This window comes from Armigeres subalbatus, chromosome 3 (assembly GCF_024139115.2).
Source record: "Armigeres subalbatus isolate Guangzhou_Male chromosome 3, GZ_Asu_2, whole genome shotgun sequence".
Lineage (NCBI taxonomy): Eukaryota > Metazoa > Arthropoda > Insecta > Diptera > Culicidae > Armigeres > Armigeres subalbatus.
Window position 1 is genome coordinate 263,213,775 of NC_085141.1, and position 26,700 is coordinate 263,240,474.

General features: G+C 38.9%; 2 protein-coding genes across 5 annotated transcripts in view; one reads left to right on the plus strand and one right to left on the minus strand.

Annotated features, from left to right (window-relative positions):
- LOC134224003 (death-associated inhibitor of apoptosis 2) overlaps positions 1-24,120 on the minus strand; it is a 29,681-nt gene extending 5,561 nt beyond the window's left edge. The window contains exons 1-3 of one of the 3 annotated variants that reach the window (XM_062703246.1): positions 23,961-24,109; positions 20,943-20,962; positions 17,593-17,882 (exon numbers count right to left, since the gene is read on the minus strand). In XM_062703246.1, coding sequence (XP_062559230.1) covers positions 17,593-17,766 — 174 coding nt within the window. In that variant the 5' untranslated portion in view covers positions 17,767-17,882; positions 20,943-20,962; positions 23,961-24,109. Of the gene's footprint in view, positions 1-17,592; positions 17,883-17,952; positions 18,318-20,942; positions 20,963-23,960 lie in introns of those variants that run through there. The other 2 variants (XM_062703244.1, XM_062703245.1) reach the window with 2 other exon arrangements.
- On the plus strand, positions 19,377-21,469 carry LOC134224004 (acetyl-CoA acetyltransferase, mitochondrial). 2 transcript variants are annotated; one of them, XM_062703247.1, is made up of 3 exons: positions 19,377-19,545; positions 19,709-20,913; positions 21,126-21,469. In XM_062703247.1, exons 1-3 carry the CDS (start codon positions 19,525-19,527, stop codon positions 21,409-21,411), a joined length of 1,512 nt encoding a protein of 503 aa, XP_062559231.1. In that variant the 5' UTR covers positions 19,377-19,524; the 3' UTR covers positions 21,412-21,469. The 2 variants fall into 2 exon arrangements, with proteins under 2 accessions (XP_062559231.1, XP_062559232.1); XM_062703248.1 differs by lacking the exon at positions 21,126-21,469 and having other exon boundaries at positions 19,383-19,545; positions 19,709-21,074.
- Positions 24,121-26,700: the final 2,580 nt, after the last annotated feature.

Consider the following 26,700-nt stretch of genomic DNA (forward strand, 5'->3'; position numbering starts at 1 on the left):
GCTAGACCACCGATCATGTCTCCGATTTGGGCATTAGTTCTGGTATTGAGAAATCGATGCAAATTTTACCTATACTGCCGCTAAAAGCATAACTGTACCATGTTTATATGAAATCCATTTCAAAATGAAATAGTTATGCTTGCAATATAATCAATTCTAAAAATAATCAGAACTTGAAAAGTTCTTGCGACCTAAATATTTATATAATTTGATAAAATTTCCTCAATTTTTAGGAGAAATATTGCTTTTCCATTATTGATTATCGAATATATTTACAAGCTTCCAGAAGAAGTCACCGGTCACAGAAATTAAAAAAAATCAATGGTTTCAATCAATTATTTCTAACTGCTAGGATTTCATATTACCTCCAGGATTTAGCGATCCAAAGCAAACTACCAAAAAATCGCATGATTGTCAAAGAATCTTTTTTTTTAATTCTTTACTAGCAGACCCGGCGAACTTCATTTCGCTTAAAATTGACTTATTCGCTGATTAGTTCTCGAGTTATGTAGAAATTAGTGTTCCATTTGTATGGAAGCCCCCCTTTCCAAAGGGGGGAGTGGTCTCGAACCATCTTAAGAACCTTTCCCGGCCCCAAAAATATCTACAAACAAATTTTCACGCCGATCGGTTCAGTAGTTTCGAACTCTATAAGGTTCAGACAGGGGCCCTGCTTAGCCGTGCGGTAAGATGCGCGGCTATAAAGCAAGACCATGCTGAGGGTGGCAGGGTTCGATTCCCGGTGCTGTTCTAGACAATTTTCGGATTGGAAATTGTCTCGACTTCCCTGGGCATAAAAGTATCATCGTGTTAGCCTCACGATATACGAATGCAGAAATGGTAACTTGGCTTCGAAACCTCGCAGTTAATAACTGTGGAAGTGCTTAAGTGAACACTAATCTGCGAGGCGGCAATGTCCCAGTGGGAGATGTAATGCCAATGAAGAAGAAGATGAAGAAGAAGAAGGTTCAGACAGAAAGAAATTCATTTTTATGGATATAGATTACCAAGAATTTCAGCCCGAGGCTGGCTCGTCTCGAAGAATCTGTTTTTGGAGCTAAGAACCCTTTGAGACCGGTCTTTGGTATGTTTCTGGTTCCTCAGATTTCAAAAGACCTTTTGAGGTTTGAAGAAGACTTTTTCTGTGGACTTTGAGTAACCCATTCAATCGTTCTTTATCATAACTTCTAAAATATTTAATTAATTGCATTTGCAGATTTCAACAACTTCTATTTCACCTCTGTAAAACATAGACATCTTTGAGCGCTTTAGGGATTTTAAAGTGCCTGACGTCCTAAACAACAATCAGTAATCTATTGCTTTAGGATCCCAAAAACATCTATGATCATTGTTTGGACTCTGATTAACTTTAAAATCATCTTCTTCTAACACACAAATTCTTGCCATCCAATGACTTCATATGTTCTTACCAGAATCATGGGTAGGACAATGCTTTAACTGTCCCACCCAGGAAAATTCATGCGTAGGACATGTCCTACCTGTCCCACCCACTCCCGGCACCACTGGTGGCTGCAAGACGGTAGACTAGCCCAAGGATACGCGCAGCAGCTGAAAGTGGCACTCCCAACGGAAGAGCAGCTAGGCGCAGCGTCTCTTGAAGATGGCTGGAAAGATATTCGATCCGTCATTGGTAGCACCGCAACCACTGCACTTGGCACGGTGCCCCGGATCAGAGAAACTGGTATGACGGCGAATGTGAGCAGTTAGTAGAAGAGAAGAATGAGGCATGGGCGTGATTGCTGCAACTCCGCACGAGGGCGAACGAGGCACGATATAAACGGGCGCGGAACAGACAAAACTCGATTTTCCGGAGGAAAAAGCGCCAGCAGGAAGATCGAGACCGTGAAGAGACGGAGCAACTGTACCGCGCTAATAACACACAAAAGTTCTATGAGAAGTTGAATCGTTCACGTAAGGGCCACGTGCCACAGCCTGATATGGCTAAGGATATAAACGGGAACCTTCTTATGAACGGAGTTGATCCAAGGTGGCGGCAGCACTACGAAGAACACCTGAATGGCGATGTGGTAGACGAAGATGGCGGTATGGTGATGAACCTGGGAGAATACGTGCAGGACATAATTTTACCGGCTACAGATCTCCAGGAAATCTAGGAGGAGATTGGCCGGCTGAAGAACAACAAAGCCCCTGGGATTGACCAACTACCAGGAGAGCTATTTAAACATGGTGGTGAGGCACTGGCTAGAGCGCTGCACTGGGTCATTACCAAGATTTGGGAGGAGGAAGTTTTGCCGCAGGAGTGGATGGAAGGTGTCGTGTGTCCCATCTACAAAAGGGCGATAAGCTGGATTGTACCAACTACCGCACAATCACATTGCTGAACGCCGCCTACAAGGTCCTCTCCCAAATTTTATGCCGCCGACTAACACCAATTGCAAGAGAGTTCGTGGGGCAGTACCAGGCGGGATTTATGGATGAACGCTCTACCACCCGTACGTCAGGTATTGCAGAAATGCCGCGAATACAACGTGCCCACACATCATCTATTTATCGACTTCAAAGCCGCATATGATACAATCGATTGGGACCAGCTATGGCAGCTAATGCACGAAAACGGATTTCCGGATAAACTGATACGGTTGATCAAGGCGACGATGGATTGGGCGATGTGCGTAGTTCGAGTTTCAGGGGCATTCTCGAGCCCCTTCGAAACGTGCAGAGGGTTACGGTTAGGTGATGGTCTTTCGTGTCTGCTATTCAACATCGCTTTGGAAGGGGTAATACGAAGAGCAGGGATTAAGGTGACACGAGAAGCACTAACAATCATCAAATCGTTATCATTTTCATCATTGAATGCTTAACTTTTTTTCTACAACAAATAGGGTAACGGTACTAATAGTGGAGGTATTAGTAGTTCCACAAAAGAAAATATTTTTAAAAAATTGATAATTATGAGAAATTTAAAGCTTTAATATCTTATTCAATAGAAAAACTAATAAATTTGCTAACAAAAATGAGATAGATGTCATTCAACATCAACAATTACCAAATATTGCTTGCACCACTATGGGTACACAGTTCCTTTAGTGGCGGTAAAAATTAATTTTGGATCCCATAGTAGCGCCACAGAGAAACAGACGTCTCACTCAACAATGTTCCATCGTTCACCTTTTCAACGGAAGATTCAATTTTTTGTAGGTGGTCGATCGGCCACCGATGGCGCTTCCATCGATTTTGCTTGTGTTTGACGTTTGCACACTACCGCCATCTGGTTTCCGATTGTCCAATCACAGTGCATTTAGCATTGGGCGATAATGTTTCCGTGACGAAGATTTTGATTGCATTTTGTTCTAAGTGAGACGTCTGTTTCTCTGTGGTAGCGTTATCCATTGGTTTCTTATGAGACTCGCCACTATTGGTAAAGTTGCACGGAAAATCGTTGTTTTCAATAGTCAAGCGAAATCTTAAGATAAGTTGCATTTAACAGGATATTTAAAGCACAAAGGGGCCCTCCTTAGCCGTACGGTAAGACGCGCGGCTACAAAGCAAGACCATGCTGAGGGTGGCTGGGTTCGATTCCCGGTGCCGGTCTAGACAATTTTCGGATTGGAAATTGTCTCGACTTCCCTGGGAATGAAAGTATCATCGTGCTAGCCTCATGATATACGAATGCAAAAATGGTAACTTGGCTTAGAAACCTCGCAGTTAATAACTGTGGAAGTGCTTAATGAACACTGAGCTGTGAGGCGGCTCTGTCCCAGTGTGGGGATGTAATGCCAATAAGATGAAGAAGATAAGAAGAAGAAGAAAGCACAAAGTATCAACTGAAACCATCGTAACGTGTATAAATATGATAAATCTCATTAAAACCCCACTACCTTCACTATTGGTGCTACCTCCACTAAGGGTACGGTTACCCTATGATTTTGAAAAAGTATCACCGGCGCGTGCTTACTCGCAATCTACATGCTGATACATTAACAGTTACATTAAACAACTGAAAACCGAAATACGCCGCTCCAAAGTTACGAGGTGATAATGCTAGAAAGAGACAAAAGATAGGAAAAATAACACGGTGTGTAGTGCTTCCCCGAGTCACCTTATCACGAGTGGTATAATTTTCAATCCCTCCAGCTATTTGGCTTCACCGACGACATAGATGTTATGGCACGTAACTTTGAGAAGATGGAGAAAGCCTACATCAGACTGAAGAGGGAAGCTAAGCGGATCGGACTAGTCATCAACACGTCGAAAACAAAGTACATGACAGGAAGGGAAGAGGTTCTAGAGAAGACAATGTGAGCCACCCACCGTGAGTTTGCATCGGTGGTGACGAAATCGAGGTGGTAGAAGAATTTGTGTACTTGGGCTCACTGGTGACTGCCAAAAATGACACCAGCAGAGAAATTCGGAGACGCATAGTGGCTGGAAATCGTACGTACTTTGGACTCCGCAAGACGGTCGCAAGACTCCGGTCGAATAGAGTTCGCCGCCGTACAAAAACTGACCATCTACAAAACGCTCATTAGACCGGTAGTCCTCTACGGACACGAGACCTGGACGATGCTCGAGGAGGACCAACGCGCACACGGAGTTTTCAAGAGGAAAGTGCTGCGTACCATCTATGGTCTGGTGCAGATGGCGGACGGTACGTAGAGGAGGCGAGTGAACCACGAGTTGCATGAGCTGCTGGGAGAACCATCCATCGTTCACACCGCGAAAATCGGAAGACTGCGGTGGGCCGGGAACGTAGCCAGAATGTCGGACGGTAACCCGGTGAAAATGGTTCTCGACAACGATCCGACGGGCACAAGAAGACGAGGTGGTGGAATCTGACTTGCGGACCCTCCGTAGACTGCGTGGTTGGCGACGTGTAGATATGGACCGAGTCGAATGGAGAAGACTCTTATATACCGCACAGGCCACTTCGGCCTAAGTCTGAATAAATAATAATAATAATTTCTGGGTCTTTTTTCTTGCGAGCAAAGGCGTAGGATTGCCAATCCAGAGAGGGCGAGTTCGATTCTCGGTCCGGATTAGGATGGTTTCGGGTTGGAAACTTTCTCGACACCCTGGGCTGGGCATAGTGTATCCATTTTACTTACCACTCAAGATACCTACTCATGCAATGGCGGGCATAGAAATGATTTCAATTAATAACTGAGGAAATGCTAATAGAATACTAAGTTGAAAAGCAGGCCAAGTTCCAATAAGGCAAAGACAAAGGTGCTGTTTGAACGAGATGGCGCCACAACATTTAAAGTAAAATGAATTTCCTTGTATGGACAAATCATCCGTTCTCATTAACTACGCATCGCATCAATATGAAACCTAAGTCAAAACGCAACAAATAATTTTTAGATTTTTTGTTCCCACGACTTGTTTTACAGTTCTAAACAATAAAAGAGATTTCATTGTACCTCCATACTAAATTCTAGCTGTATACTTTCAATTTCTTCAAGACTGTTCTCCACCTCGTGTGTGTGGAAGAAACATTGAAAGCTTACGATATCGAACAGCAGATGTCACTAGTGTATATGCAATATTACATTGATACAAACACACATCAACACCACCTGTCGCCTGATAATGGAAATATTGCAATTATACCGTCAGGTGTAGTGGCTGTTGTTAAAATATTTAGGAAGGGCCTCAAGCGGAATTTTTGCTAGAACGCAACTGACGATCTCCTATTGGAATGTAGAGCCATTGAAGAAGAAGATTTGTATTTATGTAAATATGAACTTTGTACCCGAAATAAGATTTTATGAAAATAATTAAGGTACATTATTTTGATTATACCGATAAAGTTCCCTTCCTACAATCAGTTATAAACCGAACAAATAATGGAAGCTCAGCACGTACCGTGATGTGCCCTAATTTCGTGCGCGCCCTAACTTGGCGCATTATAAAATCATTTATTTTTTTTCAATTTTTAGGGGCCAGTCAAAATTGAAAAATCTGGAAGATTACAAAATATCATTGTTGTTGAATGTTTTTCACGAAAAAATTTGAAAAACAAACTTGGTTTAGTACACCAAATAAAATTATTTCAATTTGATCCTCCCATCGACCGCCATATTTGCTTGTGCTTAGCACAGCGACGAAGAACATGACCCAAGTAAACAAATGATTTTACTGTACAAAAGTGGCTACTTTTTGGAAATATTTGTATCCATTATGCTCTGTTGGATATGTTCATTCGTCATTACTATTGAAAAGTGTGAAACTGTATGTATTTTGTGATTTACACCCAGGTTTTTTTTACGCGGTTGGAATTCATTAATTTCTCGGTTAACCTGAACTTTCACAGCTTTGTAAATACCCCCTGAATTTTCTTTGATTTTTTGTGAATTTTTTCGTGGGGTTAACTCATTGTTTCATTGACGCTGAAGGTCTTAAACGACCAAAACCAAACCGTGTAAAAAAAACCTGGGTGTATTTAGACTTTAGCTTTGTGCGCGAAGTTAGGCATATGAGAGTAATTATATAATAGAGTGCCTAATTTCGTTTATTGTTGTTGCATAGTTTCATTTGCAACATTCTAATGAAACAAAAGCAAAATAATACACAGGACCACACGGAAGAAATAAACTACCCAATAGTGAGTTTAATTCACCCAACCTCGAACATCCGTACGGGAAGCCAAAATTGAGTAAGTAGGGTCGAAGTAGTTTGCCTTTACTCCCATGTTAAAAAAGTACCCAACGGAAAATTTATTGACCCAAATTTAAGTTTAATTCACTCAATTTCGACCTCAGGTAATAAACCTCAACATTGGCTTCCCGTATTGAACTGGCGTCGTTGGATTGTTTGGCTCTTTTGTTTTTGACAACAAAAGAAAGAGTGGATGAAAGCGAAGAGAAAAAATAACTCAAAAGTAAGTTTAAAAGTACTCAATTTTAGGTACTTTTTTTCTACCGTGAGGGAATCAATATTCGAGCAACGCCTAACAATATACTCTTTGTCATCAACAGAGTTTGTTACTGACAAACGCACTTCGCAACAAGCCTTTGTCAGAACCCGAACACAATATGACAAGAATCATTTCCATTGCATGCTCTGATATTTCCGAAAATACGATGCTATTTTCGTAATCAGAGTTAGATTCTCGAATATTTCCATAATAGCAGAAACTACGATAGCATAAAACCGAAATTTGCTGTAAAGATAATGCAAAATAACGGTATGAAAAGTTAGCAACAAAATTGTCTTCTTTTTTGTTTCTGACAAAAATTTTCGAATCTTTGTCATTATTTTCTCCGACAAAAACAAAGCTTTGTCGTTGATTCTCTTTTGTCGCTTGGTTCGCAAGGGCATCCAAGAAAAATTAATTCCCTGCACAGGACAGTTTTACACTGAATAGAACCCGAAGAGTTCATTCCCATACGCTTTTTATCTAATTTTCAGGCGGATAACCACCGACATCGACTAATGTTGACTTGAAAAATCTTATTGATCAGTGCCTGCAATAGCTATTAAATCCGATGTGTAAAATGTGCGATGTGTAAAATGATGCTAAACTTAAGATAAAACTACAGCAGCTTTTTCGATAATGTATAAAATATTGAATATGTTATGTATAAAAGTTTTATAATAAAACACATATTTGAAGATGTCTCATGTAAAACATAGCGGAATTTAAGACTTTCTTTCATGACGTCTCGAAAATTTAAACTTTTTTTATACATCAGCTAAACATTGCTCATACAATGGCTTTTTTCTTAATATTTAATGGTTTATAGTTTCAGAAGAAAACGATATTTTAGGAATTATGACTTGTGTCAACTAAAATGCATGAAGTAAAATCTAAGCAAAGCTCCAGGGTCGAAATATAGGCACATACACGTAAAAAAATTTAATGTTATTTATTATTAAGATTTCTAATACTTTTTTTCCAAAGCAGGCGCTTAATGATATGTATAAGAAAAAACTTATACATCGCATTAGTCACATACATTCCGAAACTTATACTTTTCATTAACTTTGGAAATTTGATCTGGCATCACTGTTGTTGTTGATACGTGTTTTTTGGAATGTAATATTTAAAATTAAATATAGAGTGATAATTACCTTTATAATTTTATGTCATAGCATTTCTGATTGCAAGTAGTGCTAATTGTTGATTTGAATATAAAAAATAAATTATTTATGCTGTAACTTTTTGTGAAATAGTGATTGATATTGATTGGTATCATACAGTGCATAGAAGGGATTACTGTAGTTGTAATAAAAAAGTGCTGTGGCTGCTGCTGCTGTTGTTGATGCTGCTGCTGTAGATGTTGTATATCTGGCTATATTATACATAAAACGCGAGTATTTTGTTGGTGTTGAATGCTAAAGCCAAGCGAATAGTACAAGGTGGTTTTATCTACTGTTGTGTGGGTAAATCGTTTGCGGATTGTATATTAGGCGGATTAAGCGAAAATCGAGCGAACGGGCGTCGTGCACAATCCAGCCGTTGGTTCGTGCTTGGGTGTATTTGGTGCTGAAGTAGTTTCGACAAGTAGTACACACTGTGGTTCTGCCTATGCAACAATTATACGCATGCTTGCCCTGAACAGTAGGTAGATTTGGTGAAATTTGAGCGAACGTGCGTCGTGCACAATCCAGCCGTTGATTCGTGCTTGGGTGTACAGGTGCTGTAGTAGTTCGAACAGTAGCACATCGACTGTATCTGTTGAAACTAGTATTAATGAAAAGAGTAGTGTGCATAACTTGCATGCAACTCTGAGTAGTTTTGGCTAGGCAAACAGTTTGCATGTGTGAGTATCCAACACCAATTGGTTATATGAGTATCTAGTGATTCGGGAAGATATATGATCTAATACACAGCAGTTTCATATGGGTGTGCCGGCTACGACTTTCACTTGATCCATTTATAAATATTAATCAATAATTGTATATACTATTAATATCAATAATTTAATTTTAATTTTGTACCTAAACTTTATTATAATTTATTCAACTCAAATTACACTACATTGCAAATTATTGAATGTTTTTGTTGGCTTGGTGTGTGTAAAGCTTTTTATTTATTTATTTTTTTTTTCTTTTTTTTTTATTTTAGCTTGTTATTTTATAAATTTGACATTTGATTTTGGATTCAATAGAGTTGTTTTAAATTTTAACCAATGGAAAAAGATTTTACTATATGTGTTGAATGTCAGAAAGCGGAAAATGATTCTAGTAAGTTAATTACTTGCATGTACTGTTTTTCCGATGCACATTATAAATGTCGGAATATTTTGGAAATGCAGTTCGACGCATGAAGGATAAATTGTACTTCTGTTCAAATGATTGTTCCCGAATCTACCAACGAATTTTAGAAATGCAAAATCAAAAAGCCTCTATAGTAAATATGCTATCTGTTGAGCTAAGTGGAGCAGTAGCAGCTGCTGTTTCCCGAGAAATTAAGAATGTCAGGAGTGAAGTCCAGCATATCACTGCAGCAATAGAAAAATCACAAGAGTTTCTTTCCAGTAAATTTGACTCAATTATGTCTGACTTTCAGGATTTGAAGAAAGAGAATGAAGAGTTAAAACAAGAAATCAGTAGATTGAAGCAAACACAGCATGGTATGTCTAAAATCGTTGATAAACTGGAATACAATGTCGATCAAAACGATCGTCTGGTAAATCGCAACAATGCAATAGTTCTTGGTATGCCATACCTTCCAGGAGAAAATACTCTAGAAATAATAAATAAAGTGATTGCTTGTTATGGATTGTTTTTAGTAAGGTTTTTGAAAAACTGTTAGTAAACAGATTAGCTAGTTTTATAAATAAACATAATATTTTTTATAAATATCAATACGGGTTTAGAAAGGGGTGCAGTACAACAACAGCGATAGTTGAACTCGTTGATTTTCTGGTCGGAAAAATTGAAAGTAAATGTACGGTTGGTGGCTTATTTATTGACCTCAAAAAAGCCTTTGACACGTTGAATCATGGCATACTTCTGTAAAAGTTGGAACTATATGGAATTCGTGGGGTAGCAAACAACATTATCCGCAGTTATCTATCTGATAGACAACAATATGTGGCCATAGAAGAAACACGAAGTTCATTATGTACTTGCAACATTGGTGTGCCTCAAGGCAGTAATATTGGACCTCTCTTGTTCCTAATTTATATAAATGATCTCGGTAACTTGCCCTGGAAGGAATACCCAGATTATTTGCGGACGATACTTCTATATTCTATCCAAATCACATCACTCCGGCTATTATTGTTAGTATGAACAATGATTTAAGAATCCTATTGAGTTATTTTAACACAAATTTGTTGTCCCTAAATTTGTCGAAGACAAAATATATGTTGTTTCACTCTCCTAGAAAAAAAATCCCCCCACATTCGAATCCATTTATTGAGCAAACAGTGATCGAACAAGTCACCCAATTTAAATATCTAGGGTTTGACGTTTGACCCAATACTTTCTTGGGGCAACCATATAGACAATGTTCAAAGAAAAATTTCTTCATTGTGTGGTATTATGTACCGAGTAAGGCAATTTGTCCCTCGTCATGCACTTCTCAAATTTTACTTTGGATGCATACACACTCACTTTCAATACCTTATTATAGTCTGGGGTCATTCATGCAAATCAAAATTAAAAAAACTTCAAGTTTTACAGAATAGGTGTTTAAAAATAATGTATTCATTACCATTGTTGTACTCAACTTCTCAACTGTACACTGGTTTCTCGCACAACATACTTCCATTAAGAGGTTTATGTGAGTTACAATCATGCTTGTTTATATATGATTTAATTCATAATTCGGATATGCATCACAACCTTGTTTTACCCCCACGAACTCATGAACATAACACCAGACATGCAAATACACCCAGGTTTTTTTTTACACGGTTTGGTTTTAGTCGTTTGAGACCTTCAGCGTCAATGAAATAATGAGTTAACCCCACGAAAAAATTCACAAAAAATCAAAGAAAATTCAGGTGGTATTTAAAAAGCTGTGAAAGTTCGGGTTAACCGGGAAATTAATGAATTCCAACCGTGTAAAAAAAAACCTGGGTGTAATTTACTAAGATCTAGAGCAATAACTAAACTAGGGCAATCTCGAATATCCTTCTATGGTCCTTCTGTGTATAATAAAATTCCAGAACAATTAAAATCTCTCAACAATCGAGTTTTCTTTAAAACCAGATTGAAACATCACTATAAATCCAAAATCAATGTCTTTTTAAATTAAACGGTATCAACAGCCAGATAATATAACATTATTTAATTATGAATTATCACTCTACAAAATTAATGTTAATGTATAGCAGGTAAATTAGCCAACTTTTTTTTTTGTTTTTCCGAATCTGGGATCCCTTCAAAGGAACAAATTTCCACTGGGAATCCCTTGTTTATTAATTTATTAAATTGAATATTTTGTTTTCATCGCTAACTTACACACACCATCTTATTATATGTTTTATGTTTTGTAAAAAAAAAAAAAAAAAAACTTATGAATGTTATTAGCTTTTTGATATGGGATCATTCATTAGGTGGCATAATGAAGAGTATAAGTATTTTCGAATGGTTTTTTGCCATAACATATAAGGTTATTTTTTTACGTGTACCATTTCGAATAAAGAATCAATGGGTCACTGACGGCTGTCTGATACCGTTATTTGCATATTTTGAGCAATGGATGCATGCTTCTATTGGTTAATTGATTATATTTCATCAAACCAATAACTATATTCAATTCCAAACATGAGCGAAGTTAGGAACACTTTTGCGCGAAATTAGGAACTATCCTATTTTCTTGCGCGAAATAAGGAGCATACAACGGTCTCGGATTCATACTCCATTTTTTTTAAATAGCAGCAAAATTTGCAAGTAACATTTTTTTAGAACCTAGAATCCTTCTACTACCTGATGCAGTAGCAAATGTTTCCAAATGGCCACTACATGTTTTTAATTAACATTTTAACTTTGTCAGATCTTAAGTACGCGAAATTAGGGTACTTCACGGTACATAGATGTTTTCCAAATAGTTAGCATGTAAAGTTGCATTAATGATTTCTTGCCATTCATTCTCGACATTCAATGTATAATAGCAGTCTGTGTTGACAACTGGTGGTACTGTCGCCATGTCCAAGAAACACTCTTGAACAAAGATGTAATGAGATCATTCATTACATTAATGTCTGATGATAATGTTTCAGTAGTTCAATCAAAGTTCACGATATTTCAGTCCAGTTGTTCTTCAACTGCAATTTGGTCACGGTCTATTCCTCTCACATTCCTTAACCTTATTCCTTAACAGTCTGGTTCTGGTCTGAGATTCAGTATTTTGTGTGTGGTTAAGTTAATAGTCCTGTATATAGAATGATAGTGGATAAAATGACGATGAGTGATGGATTGGAAAAAATATGTACCGTGCTGTGCCCTTATTCCAATCAGCGCCTAATTCCGTTCACGCAAGACAAAATGATAAATAATAAAGAGTTTTTGTCTAAAAACAACAGAAAAATATCCTTGCACTTCTCTATGATTATGTATGCATGAAATGAAATGAAAACCAGCGTCATTTTTAGCGATTAATAGTGAAAATTTAAACAAAATTTGTTGGTCGTCACTACGAGCGCCATTTTGACTGTTTTCATTAACCCACTTGCTAAGAACGTCTGTCATAATATTTAAGCATTTTTAAGTGAAAATTTGCCCTGGATTTCAAACATAGCAGCATAACAAGACAAAACAGGTAACATTATAGCGTATTACCAAATTGTTGCCTGTATTTTCCCGATAGAAAATGCTGAAAAGTGAAAAATATCTTGACCGGAATAAGGGTACATCTAGAGGTGTGCGCCGGTCCGATATTCGTCGGCGGCGGCGTTTGTCAAAATTTCGGCCGGCGGCGGCGGCGTTTTCGGCGTCACGCCGAAAGCCATTTAAGCCGGCGGCGGCGGCGGCGTGAATCGGCGTGGCGATTTTTTCATCACGTTTTTCTAAAAAATTGCATTTTTCGGAATATTTTCAAGACATTTCAAGGAGAATCTTTTGAATTTCGCTTGAAAAATCTTATGAACTTCTTCAGAAAAATCTATAAGTTTTTCCAAAATTTGTAAAATATTTTCGAGCAATCTTTGGAATTACCTAGAGAAGGTCTTTGTAATTCCCAAATAAAATTGTTTGGAGTTTCAGCAGAAAAATCGTTGCAATTTACATAAAAAAAATTCAGAATTTTTACAAAAAAATGTTTTTAACTTCTACAGGACAAACTTCAGAAATTTACGAAAAGTTCTTGTTGAGTATCCTCCAATTTTTCACAGAAAATTCTTGATAATTGTAGGAGAGTGCGGTTGGTAGAATGGATGTTTAATCGTTGGCTTTCTCAGTCTAGAATAATAAAAACGGCTAGTTTGGCATGACCAACAATAAAACAGTAAATTCTTAAGAATTTCCGCGGGAGACTCTAAGGAGTTTTCAAGAAAAAAATCTCTGGAATGTTCACGAGAAATTGTCCGTAAGTTTAACGGAAACTTCTTTAGAATTTCCATGGAGGATTGTTCAAAATGTCCCAACGAAAAATTGTGCGAAATTATTGGATTTCTACGGGAAATTGTTTGTTCGATAACTGAAAGTAATTTAACTGCTATCAGTACATTCAAAGTTAATTGCCTATATGCCGGGTATTAAGCCACCCGGTGTGGAAATTAATTACTATGTCTGAAACTTAATTATGCATATGTACAACATGTGATAGATTTAGTTCGGAAAAGGTATTGGAGCATTGAGCGCCGTTGCTGATGAAGCAAGTGTGTAGGAGCCGGACAATACTAAATACTCATCCTACTTGGTTGGCATGTGTACAAAAATACATGTGAGAGAGTTAGTTCTGAAAATGTATTGCGAGAGATCGGCTGGTACCTGATGCTGGGAATTTGGTTTCATCAGTACCCGCTAAGCTGCGGTGGACGACGGAGGTCCTTCGTAGCTTAGTAGGGAAAGCACCTGTCATGCGAACTGGGGTCGTGGGATCAAACCCCACCGAAGGGGCGATTACCCTCTAATACCTTTTCCGAACTAATTTCTGACCATATTACCCGTTCAGTACGAGGTTCAATCATTGAAATTTGGCCGTATTACCCGTTGGACCAAATGACTTTTTCGGTCAAATGGCCCATTCTGTCAAAACACTATTTTTTCTGCCAAATTGCCAGTTCGGCCGTCTGTCGCTTTCGGTCAATGGAACTTACCAAGAATTTATAATCGAAAATAGAAAGAATTTCCTGAAGAAATCCAAAAAAATCCTCAAAAATTCCGAGCAGTTTTTCGATGTTTTAAAGTTGGCTATGTCAAACTAGCCGTTTAGTGATGGAACTTATCCCTGCGAAAAAAACGCTCTAATAAAGGATAAAAAACTAACCGTCTTATATAATCTAGATTGGGGAAGTCAACGTAAAGCATCTCTTTTACCAGTCACAATTTTCTACGTGAATTTCAAAAAATACTCACCAGAAACTCAATAGGAACATTCCGTGGATATTCCGAATGTTTTCCTATAGAAATTTGTAACAACTTCCGGTTAAAAATCTGAAGAGATTCTAATATAAATCCCAAATAACTTTCCATGGTAAATCCAAAGAGCTCCTCTTGGTAATTCCAAAGAGTTCTCGATACTTGAAAGTAGTTTCCGTGGAAAATCTGAGAATAATTTTCAAATAAATATTCTGGAAAAACTGGAGATTTTTCATTTAAATTTTGAGGCAAAATTAAAAAAATTCTCCCGTCATTGTCTTGAAAATATCCAAAATGACCAATTTAGCCGAACGACACTTTCGACCGAAATTTCTTTTCGACCAAACGACTATTTCGGCCGAAGGACACATTCACGGTTTTTTCAGCCAAAGGAACTGTTCGACCAAATGACATTCTCAGCCAAATAACCTAGCGAAGTCTGAAAACATAATGAGATCATATAGAAAACATATTTTGATTTTAACATCAAATTGAGTCATAATTTGTTTTCAAACATGTATAAATCATCATGATTGATTACATATTTTGATCTCATTTTGCTGTACATTACTAATTTGAATGATATGACATCAAACTGTGTACTTATTTTGTTATCGGAAACCAATATCAAAATTAGTTTTCGATTTGCTCTCATCGACAGCAGGAATAGTTTATGATTGAATGTCACAGTAAGATATTTCTGCTATTACGTTTTGTTATTTGAACCGTTTAAACGACCATAAAGATATCAAATTAAGTAAACATAATCGATGATTTCACAACATTAAAAAAGTTATCGATTTGCTCGGAAAGGCTTCTACCAAATAGTCTTTTCGGTTAAACGACATATTCGGCCTAACAACTTTCAGCCTTGTGGCTTTCTGCCGAACGACTCTTTTCTGTTCAAAAATTAAATTTCAATTAGTTTTTTTTAAATTCAACGGGAACTCCTTCGTAATTTTCACGCCTAGTTTTTACGGAGAGCTTTTCAAAATTTCAACAAGATATTGTATGGGATTTTCATGGAAATAATTGGTATCTTCACGAAAAATTCTCTGGAGTTTCAACGTGATGTTGTAGAGATCTATCAGGAAATTATATGGAAATTGCACTGAATCTTTGGAGTTTCCACTGAAAATTTGAATCGGCGTGGAAAATTATAGATCAGCGGCGTGACAAATTTGAAACGGCGGCGCGCCGATGCAAAAATGTCGGCGGCGGCGTGGCGCGGCGGCGCACACCTCTAGGTACATCTAAATCTACTCGTTCCTTATTCCGTTCATTGGGTTTGGAGGATGGATTCCGAAAGTTCTGTGTTTGAGAATATAATCTATGAGCAAGAAAAGGTACATCGGACAAGAAGCCATATGAATGGTGAACATTTAAAATTCTATCCCGCAAGCAGGCAGATCGAAAGGAATTCCGTTAACGACAGGTTATGGTACCTTTTTCAACTCGTGCCGGGAAAATACAGTTTTTTCAGTTAATGATTTAATGATGATTTATAAAGTGAATGCTGGACAATGTTAAGAAAGTGTTTCCGGAGAATACGGACAGTTTTAAACAGCACAATCCACAATTGTGGCGTTCTTGTTTAAAAGCTTTATCAGGAAATTTCTTGGCGAATTTCTATTAAAAAAACACTGCCCTCTCTGAGCTGCAAATAAGGTTATGTTTTACCGAAATTCGTGAATACTTCGTAGAAGTAGGGTTATCCGGTACTTTAAAGAACCGGAACTTTAAAGAATATTCAATTTGAACGAAACAGTGGTACGAACAATTCCAAACAAACAGAGACATTGTTTTTGAAGGTTCAGGTCAGAATTAAAGGCCTAGTATCCAGGCTCTAGTCAAAATTACATTGAGGATAAGGTGTAAAACTCCGATAAGGAATCGTATCTGTCCTTTTCTGTGGTACCTAATGCAACTGGGCAGCTAGCATCAATGTTCATGTTGAATATATCTCGAATGATGAGTGAAACAAACGAAAAAACAGTCAACTTGGCTATACTAAGGAAATATCATTCATTGTATTTTAAATTTGGAAGGAAATTACATTTTAAGCTTTTTATTTGCAATATTATAATAAATGAAAAGATGGATTTGTGAGAGAAATGATGTCTGGTATTAGCATCTCCAAGAAATCAAATGTTTTTCGGGTGATTGGAATTAGGAACACGAATGAACGGAATTAGGAACAATGCCATTTCAGATGATTGGAAATAGGACCACATAATTGTTCATTTTTTTTCACTAGTCGAGCCTAAGTCTATGAATGCATCCCAACATATTTTATTTTCAATTGTATATAGCAAATGACACTATGTAGCGAAATTGCAGCTTCAAAATACTAAACGGCTATTTCTTAGAGCTTTTAGACATAGCGCATTGTCTTAGGTGAACGGAATAAGGGCACAGCACGGTACCTATTTTTGCGGCTTTTTGACTGACTTATATTTTTATATTTTGCTTACTAAAAAACCTAAATCATTTAATATTAATTCATATGTGCACATGAGGTACGATATCCTCAGTTAGGGGGTATATGATTTGCAATTAATCTAATCTGCTTTAACGAAAACATGAGCAGAAAATGTTTTTTTTTTGTTGGCGCTTGGTGCGATTTGACAGAACCCCGACCATACAAATTTTTGTGTAGCCCGTTTTCTTAAAACTAAGTATATGTAACTTACACCCCTTTGCGTTTTTAAGATAAGTTCAGTTCAGTTTAAGTTCGAAATCACTCACACTTCATTTTATACAAATGAAGAGGATGTCCCTATGAGTGTGGTGAAGAGCAATTCCTCGATCAGTAAGTAAGTTGTTTGAGGGAATTGTCAATTCCACTCTCCCAGCCTACATGCTTCAATTGGATGCCATGAAGATATCATCAAGAAATTATTATTAATCATTGTTTAAAATATGTATAAAATTATTGAAGATATGTTTTACATCTATGTTGCACTAAACCCGATATAAAGAATAGGTAACAAAAATATATTCTAAATTTGCCTATGTATTAAACATGTACCAATGTTAAAAAAAATAGATCAACGAAAACCTGATTACTGTTGTCATTCAGCCTTTTTAAAACAAAAACCAACAAATTAAACTTAAGCAAAAAATACTCACACTCGACACAGAACTTCCAACGAAGATAATCAATCCACAGAAGTGACATTTGACGTTCAGGTAGTTTTCCGTAGCATAGAACCCTGCTTTGGCCAATTCGAGTCCATCTTCTCCCACCCATTGGGAGTCATCCCATCTTCGGTAAGTGCGGACCCGATTCACTTCGACATTCATGGCTTTTGCGGATTTGTAGAATCTCACACTCACTTTTCACTTGAGATACAGGCAGGCAGGCAGACAGCCAAGATGTCGAATCCTGTGAACGACCCTTACACGACCTTTTGTTTGCCCTGCAACGAAATGATAAGAAGTTAATTTTTATACACTTAACGCACATATGATCTACAAAGTAAAATGTACCAAGCAAAATCACCGATTAGATATTTTGGCTTCACGTTTGGATGATTTCTTCACCGTTCACGAGCAATTCTGAATATTTTTCGCAAACGATGTACACAATGGATCTACATTGTCACCATATTTATGCTGCTGATTCTTGGGCCCAACAAACAATCATTTTGTCGAAGCTAATATTGTTATCAACTATCACTGCAAACGATGATATTTATCAATTTACAAGTGCAACTGTTTTCAATCGATATATCTCCTTTTTCTGCTTAGATATATGGTGATGAAAATCTATTCATTTATTCTTGAAAAGAGTTATTCAGCAGCACAGCTCTTTTGCAACCTTGAATCTGTCATATGGACGACTTTGACGGTTCTGCTGAACAATGGATCGCTCGCGAGTTTGAAGCAAATGATTATTTTGCTTCACTCCTATTCATGAAATTGAAACTACCGTGCATATACATACATACAAACATTAGGAATAGTGACATCACTAATGGCGAGGTATGGGGAATACTTAAGAAAAATGTAAAACTGTTGAATTAAAAACTATATAACTTTTGGGAGTAGAACTTTGATCTACAAAAAAACTGATAAATCCACCTAGCGATGATGATGCCTTTCTCGATTCAATCGTTTAGTTTCGCTTTGGTTTGAAACACACGGACAGACAGACAATTTGTTTAGCTCGAGGAGCTGGGTCGATTGGTATATAACACCATGGGTCTCCGAGCCTTCTTTAAAAAGTTCAATTTTGGAGTGAAATGATAGCCTTTCGGTACAACTTTGTTGCACGAGAAAGGCAGAAAAAACTTAAAGTTAAAAGTCTATTCACACACCACATCGTTTTTAATTAAAACTAATATTCCGATTTAAAAAAAATCAATCTGTCTATCTCCTGTAGTACAGTCTGTGCAATTTTTTTAGCATCATAAAGAAGAAACTAGAAGACGACGTTCCAACAATTTTGCATGGGAAGAATACATATTTAATTTTTGGCAAGTTAGTCTAATTAAATTCACTTGCCCTGTCAAATCATAACTGTACTGTACATAAGTACTGTTCTAGTACTTTATTAACTGCGTAACTCGCGTAGCTAGTAGAATTCGAACAATAAACAGAGTTATATAAAAATCAAACACGAATTATGGATAAACTATGAAACTAATGTAGTACATAACTAACTATAATAAGTACCTATAGAAAACCTAAATGATTTGTTTTTAGAATGATCTTTGACTAAAATATTCATACTTGAAAATACAGATCCACACTTTGTACTGTGATATGTGACACAAGCACAACTTCAGATTTTCGTTTCGTGAACACATGCGAGTTCTTTCCGCCGAACCTCCGTAAATAACACATCGATTCCATTGAACTCACACACAAGGCACCAATCTGATTACACCAGTAACCGACTGACTGTAAGTATGAATGTGCTTGTATCACATTTAACATCCATATAAGCAAATCTGCTGATTTGTACCCGCACACGCACTGTTGTTGAGTGCCTCCCTCTAGAGCTACGTTTGATAGAATTTAATTTAGTAAAAATCATTTAAATTATCTTTCTAAAAAATGCTTTTCAAGGTGAATCAGGTAAGTAAAACAAGTATTGTTTTATGTGAGTTGCTATTTTAGACAAAACCGATTGGTAAAACGCAAATTATTCCAAAATATGCCAATGTTTGCAGTTACCAAACGGTGATTGTGTAACACTGATGCTAATTAATTTGATATCTTCGTATTTCTATCAATCCAGGCCATAGCTCAAGGGGTTCGTCGTTATTCGACGAAAAGGCATGATGTGGTCATTGTGGCCGCTACCCGAACCCCAATCGGCAGCTTCCAAAGCTCCCTGTCGTCTCTATCGGCCAGCCAGTTGGGGGCTGTTGCCGTGCAAGGAGCTGTCAAACAGGCGGGTATCGCCGGTAGTGATGTTCAAGAGGTGTATATTGGCAACGTGAATGCAGCTGGGCTGGGTCAGGCTCCAGCTCGACAGGCGGTAATTTTTGCCGGACTGCCGAAGAGTACCATTTGCACCACTGTGAACAAAGTGTGCTCATCTGGAATGAAAAGTGTTATGCTCGGAGCCCAGACATTGATGCTGGGTCAGCAGGAAGTTGTGCTCGCCGGTGGTATGGAGTCGATGTCTAATGTGCCATATTATCTGAAGCGAGGTGCCACGGCGTACGGGGGAGTTCAACTTCAAGACGGTATTGTTCTTGACGGATTGACTGACGTGTACAATAAATTCCACATGGGCAACTGCGCTGAGAACACGGCCAAGAAAATGGGTATCACCCGACAAGACCAGGATGAATTTGCCGTCAACAGTTACAAGCGAAGCGCCGCTGCATGGGCAAATAAAGCCTTTGATGCCGAAATCACTCCAGTTACAATCCCCGGAAAGCGTGGTAAACCGGACGTCGTCGTGAAGGAGGATGAAGAATACAAACGAGTCAACTTTGACAAATTCGGCCAACTAGCAACTGTTTTCCAGCGGGAGAATGGAACCGTTACAGCTGGAAATGCTTCAACACTCAACGATGGAGCCTCAGCAGTAATTCTGATGACCGCGGAGGCCGCTGAGAAATTCAAGTGCAAGCCACTAGCACGAATTGTTGGGTTTGCTGATGCCGAGACAGATCCGATCGATTTCCCTATCGCACCGGCCCTCGCTATACCAAAACTGCTGCAGCAGACCGGAGTTCGCAAGGAAGATGTGGCCATGTGGGAAATTAATGAAGCATTCTCGGTTGTTGTTGTTGCCAATCAGCGTAAACTGGATATAGATCCCGCCAAGATAAATATACATGGCGGCGCTGTTTCGCTTGGACATCCCATTGGAATGTCTGGTGCCCGCTTGGTTACTCATTTGGCTCAATCATTGAAGGCCGGCCAAATCGGATGTGCTTCTATTTGCAACGGTGGAGGTGGTGCTTCTTCGATCCTGATTGAAAAACTGTAAGATGCTTGCTTCAAGACAAAATTACCACAAGTGCTTCCGAAAATTCTGTGAAATAAATCAGGGATATATGATTTTAAAAATATGCATTTATTAGGTGTACAAAAATCTTTTCATGTAATGAAAATAGAAAAAAATAAAATCCCTTCATTTCATGTAACTGCCACTTCTCGTTTTCTTTTTCTTTCATGCACTGGATCTGGTATTAAAGAGACAATCCTTCCACCCGTGATCCGGAGTCTGGGCGATGCATACCAAGGCTAACTCTTTACTCCCACGATCATTGCTCGTTATGTAATGATTTGGTAGATGAACTGGAAGCTAATTTTAGTGGACGCTACCAACTTGAGAAAGTGGACATTACAAAAAAAGAGAACAACAAATTTTTACGTTTGTATCGGTACGACATTCCCGTACTATTTCTAAATGGACAGTTCCTTTGCATGCATCGATTGAATAGCAATTTATTAGAACGTAAGTTGAGAGAATTGGAGTAAAAATAAAATAAAATTTTCATAAATACATAGAATAAATGTAGGAGACCTATACACTGAGGACACTGGTCGTAAGATTTTCATACGACCAAATTTATGGAGAATGTTTCATAAGATTTGAACTATGAAAATCGAAAGATCTGATTTCGGTCACATCTATCTTTTTATTGGATACCCAACAAGACGATTTTTTAAAACGTTGGTGGGCGTGTGGTGTGAACGCACGCCTCCTACTAATTGTGTGGGTCGTGAGAGCTATCTAGCAGAATAATCGAATACATGTGCAAAGGTCTGTTTGAATCATGTTTCTCCCAAACCACAGACAAACAGACATAACACTCGTCTAATTTCCATCGTTCACTGATTTACTGGTCAATTCAAATAATCATTAGTTGGCCAATCGGTCACTCGCGGCGCGCGCATCGGATTTGCTCTAGTTTGACGTTTGCTCACTACCGCCATCTGGTTCGTGATTTGCCCAACTAACTGAAATCAACAGATGTCGTTAGTGTTTGAACTTTGATGAGTGAATGTTCAATGTGTTATGTCTGTTTGTCTGTGCCCAAACATTCATACACAACATCACGCAGCAGGCCTGGTGGAGGCGCCCGAAGAACACTCTGCCTCTTTTGTATCCAAGCAGCGGTGAAGGTAAGACGTGTACTTTGCCATTCCAGAGCAACACTATTTATAAACGGCTGGCAGTTTACGAGCCGATTTACACACTAATCACGACGTCCATGGTTTGGAATCGTTTTTTTTTCAAACAAACTGAAAATATTTCATAAGGTTGTTGCATGAAATCCATTTCATTGAAGAATCGGATGAAAATTGGGTAATGAACAGCCTAGATAGCCATGTGGCGTCGGCAGCCGGTAATCGGTTTTTATTTAGTTTTTCATCAAATTGACTCCTATTATTTGGATTCGCTTTATGCATTTTTCACAGTGTACTCTGTGTTTCGTCTTTGACGTTCTTGATACGATACCGACTTGGTTTCACCGTTGCTGTTCACATAAATGTTGAAGTTGTGGAGTGTATTATCTTAATTCGCAATGGCTACAGTTAAGATAGCTCAAATCAATCTTCAGCATAAAAGAACAGCAACGATTCATATTTGATGCAATATTGGAAGCTGCACGTTGTCATGGGCTCCCTAATATGATAACCAAATGGATTCATCAGCTTAAAAACCAACAGTGTCTGCGGATGCCCTCAAGGGGGTCCTTACATGTATTGTGGAATTTCGTTGCAGATACGCTATTGAGAATTCTCAATAATGGCGGTTTTCCTACCTATGGATTTGCCAACGACTATCTAATATTGATAATCGGCTTGTGTATTACTACTTTATACGACCTGATGCAATACGATCTTCAGGTAGTCGAAAGTTGGTGTCGCCAATATGGCCTTTCGGCAAGGATGTTAACGATCATTCAGTAATTTGCGTTCGATCATTTAGTAGTTTGTCAATAACACATTCCAGAAGCTGAATTTCAAAATATGTTGTATGGTGGACTTCTAGTACGAAGGTTTTTCTACAACCTTGCCTAGTGGTTCGTTATGAGAATTCAACTAATAACGGAGTTATAGCTATAGTTTCAGTAACTTAGACTAAATGATTTGTATGCCCTCTTCCTAGGACTCCTGGGCGGAATCCCGGTCGGATTCCTGGGAGGAATCCCGGTCGGATTCCTGGGCGGAATCCCGGTCGGATTCCTGGGCGGAATCCCGGTCGGATTCCTGGGCGGAATCCCGGTCGGATTCCTGGGCGGAATCCCGGTCGGATTCCTGGGCGGAATCCCGGTCGGATTCCTGGGCGGAATCCCGGTCGGATTCCTGGTCGGATTCCTGGGCGGAATCCCGGTCGGATTCCTGGGCGGAATCCCGGTCGGATTCCTGGGCGGAATCCCGGTCGGATTCCTGGGCGGAATCCCGGTCTGATTCCTGGGCGGAATCGGTCGGATTCCTGGGCGGAATCGGTCGGATTCCTGGGCGGAAACCCGGTCGGATTCCTGGGCGGAATCGGTCGGATTCCTGGGCGGAATCCCGGTCGGATTCCTGGGCGGAATCGGTCGGATTCCTGGGCGGAATCCCGGTCGGATTCCTGGGCGGAATCGGTCGGATTCCTGGGCGGAATCGGTCGGATTCCTGGGCGGAATCGGTCAGTTCCTGGGCGGAATCGGTCGGATTCCTGGGCGGAATCGGTCGGGGTCCTGGGCGGAATCCCGGTCGGATTCCTGGGCGGAATCCCGGTCGGATTCCTGGGCGGAATCCCGGTCGGATTCCTGGGCGGAATCCCGGTCGGATTCCTGGGCGGAATCCCGGTCGGATTCCTGGGCGGAATCCCGGTCGGATTCCTGGGCGGAATCCCGGTCGGATTCCTGGGCGGAATCCCGGTCGGTCTAGATGGACTCGGAAAATTTCAGAAAAGGTTTTTTTTAGGAAATTCAACTGAAGCTGTGAATCGGTAGAAAAGACTCTCACCGGATTTTATACTAGTGGATATGCCCAAAATATGTGGTGGCTTCTGACATGGTTATTTTCCTTACCTGTTGCGGGCTGATTAATCCATATTTATTTCAACTTTCACAACAAATTATGGTGAGTTTATAAAGGAATCTTATAGCTTTTTTTCACAGTTTCGTCTCTCTATCCAGCTGTCCACGCTCGGTAATGGCGGCTTATCGGTGTGCAAAAATAAATCGGTCGCTGTACTGTTTGACACTAGCTGGAGGAAAACTCAGTGCCGAAAAGGCCTTTTTTCCCTTCCCCTCACCATAAGGCTATCTGACGTTTATCATCTTTCTCTTGCACGCGCACAGGTGGGATAGGATTTGTTTTCATACGGAAACGCTTCGGAAGCGTTTCCGTATGAAAACAAACCCTATCCCGCCTGTGCGCGTGCAAGAGAAAGATGATAAACGTCAGATTGCCTTATGGAACGCCAGTGGGCTTTCCTCCAGCTACACGGTTAGATGACTTTACCCATTAATGGGTACTGTGTTATTGTTGATATTATTCCCACCGTGAAAAATTCACCCATTTTCTTCAAAAAGCGCCACTACTCATTAAAATGGGTAGTGGCACTTTTTCAAGAAAATGGGTGAATTTTTCACGGTGGGAATAATATCAACAATAACACAGTACCCATTAATGGGTAAAGTCATTTAACAGTGTAGTGTCAAACAGTACAGTGACCAATTGATTTTTACACACCGATAAGCCGCCATTACCGAGCGTGGAAAGCTGGATACAAATATATGAGAGTTCAAAGCTTCCGTGCTCCGGTTGCGTCGCGGTAGCGCTTTACAAGAATGGCAAAATCAAACGTTTACTGTATTCGTTGTTGACACTTCTGCAGGCCGAAAAGGCCTTTTCTCGTTTGTTTCCCATCTCCGGTACACAGAAAACCTAAGCTATCCAAAAGGGGGTTATTTTCACTCAGAGCCGTACTTTGCACTGTTAGATGACTTTACCCATTAATGGGTACTATGTTATTGTTGATATGATTCCCACCGTGAAAATTCACCCATTTTCTTTAAAAAGCGCCACTACTCATTAAAATGGGTAGTGGCACTTTTTCAAGAAAATGGGTGAATTTTCACGGTGGGAATAATATCAACAATAACATAGTACCCATTAATGGGTAAAGTCATCTAACCGTGTGGGTTATTAACCCAAATTTTAGAAAGATGTCTTTTCTAATGGGCCAAACACAATTGATACGTTTGCGTGCGTTTTGACAGTTTTCCCATGGAAAAACTGTCAAAACGCACGCAAACGTACCAATTGTGTTTGACCCATAACACTACACGCACATAACATATGAGCATCATTGCAGTGAAATATGGTCCTCCCAGGATTTTGAAACACTAGCGAACCTAGCGGTGGAAGTCAAGCTTCACTGAACAACGCGCATAAGATAGAGCAGCATCGCATGCTTTGTCGTCTCTTTCTTTCGCCTTGAATACACGGGAGAGCCGTTCGTCGATTGTTGATACACGAAAAGCCTACTTTGAAACTTGCAGTTTGTTCTATGATTCCTATCTGTTTTGTGCTACACGGTTGATTGCGAAAACCAAGGGGTGTCTCACAGCTATCGATGGCAGCAAATTTCAATCGAAATAAAGTCGATTTGTTTTGATTTGTATGCATTGGTACTATTTAATCAAATTTGCAACACACCTTCTGCGACACTGAACTGTAATTTTTATCCAAGCAATCGTGGATTTCACTTGTTACCAATGACCTAGAACCTAGCCAATGACATCAATCGAATTGTTTTTTCATCAACAAATAAATTTCAGCATGAGGATGAGATCTGAATTTGGCATTATTATATAAATTAGATAAACTGTTTTTTATTTTACGTTTTGGTTGTTAAAATATGCTTCAGGACGATACTATCTCTAGCTCGATCTCTAGATTAGATGACCCATGAGAAAATCCTGTTCCCAGTGTTGAACATATTTTTAGTGCAAACACAACTTTCACATTATTTTGCCTCATTATTTATCTATATTCGGCAGCATTTTTGTACAATAGATCGTATGCTTTGCTCGTTTACGAGAATTAATAATTTATATTCTGTTACGAGGTTCCCGCGTACAAACGCTTGAGTAGTAGCTTCCATTTCCTAAACTACTGCTATGCTACTCGAAAATTAATTTTAATTTCGGATTACTCAAGGATCACGAATCGTTCGTCTTCAGTTCAATTCAATCTGAGAGTAATGTGGTAGAAGTCTGCTCTTCGTACTTCAATCTACGAGTCGGGGCGGGTTTTTCTAATATATTTCGCGTATTGAATTAATTTACTCAACTACCCCGAAGCGATAGTTAATAATGTGGGGTGGCTTCTGTTCTTATAGGGAGAAAAATTGTGTGGAGCAGCAGTAGATGAACTCCAAAAGCAGCAACGTATCAGGGACTGGACTAAATTGTTAAAAAAAAGTACACCACACATAAGCAAAGCATCACTTTTCTAGGCCTCTGGGTTGCAGGTTACGACGTCTATGATATGGCCATCAGATAGAATTCACGTATCCTGAAAAACAAAGTAAATGCCCGGGTAGTTCTATTATTTTAACAGGTAGGTATAATACTTTAACAAATTCGAATTCGTCTCTATACTTGTGCAGGCGTCGTCATATTTTGACAATCATTGTCACTGTTCAATTTGACAGATGCTAAATCGTTGCGTTGCTAAAATCAACTTTTGAGTCTAAATAGTTTTGATTTCCATCGAAATAAAGTCACTTCGGTTGCTTGGTTAATTTTCAGCAAATAA

What these genes read in the sequence shown, in the direction of transcription:
- LOC134224004 (XM_062703247.1), top strand. Translation starts at nt 19,525, where the DNA reads ATGCTTTTCAAGGTGAATCAG. An exon ending in TGCTTTTCAAGGTGAATCAG is followed by an intron (nt 19,546 to 19,708) that starts GTAAGTAAAACA and finishes CTATCAATCCAG; the next exon opens with GCCATAGCTCAAGGGGTTCG. An exon ending in TCGATCCTGATTGAAAAACT is followed by an intron (nt 20,914 to 21,125) that starts GTAAGATGCTTG and finishes CTGGTATTAAAG; the next exon opens with AGACAATCCTTCCACCCGTG.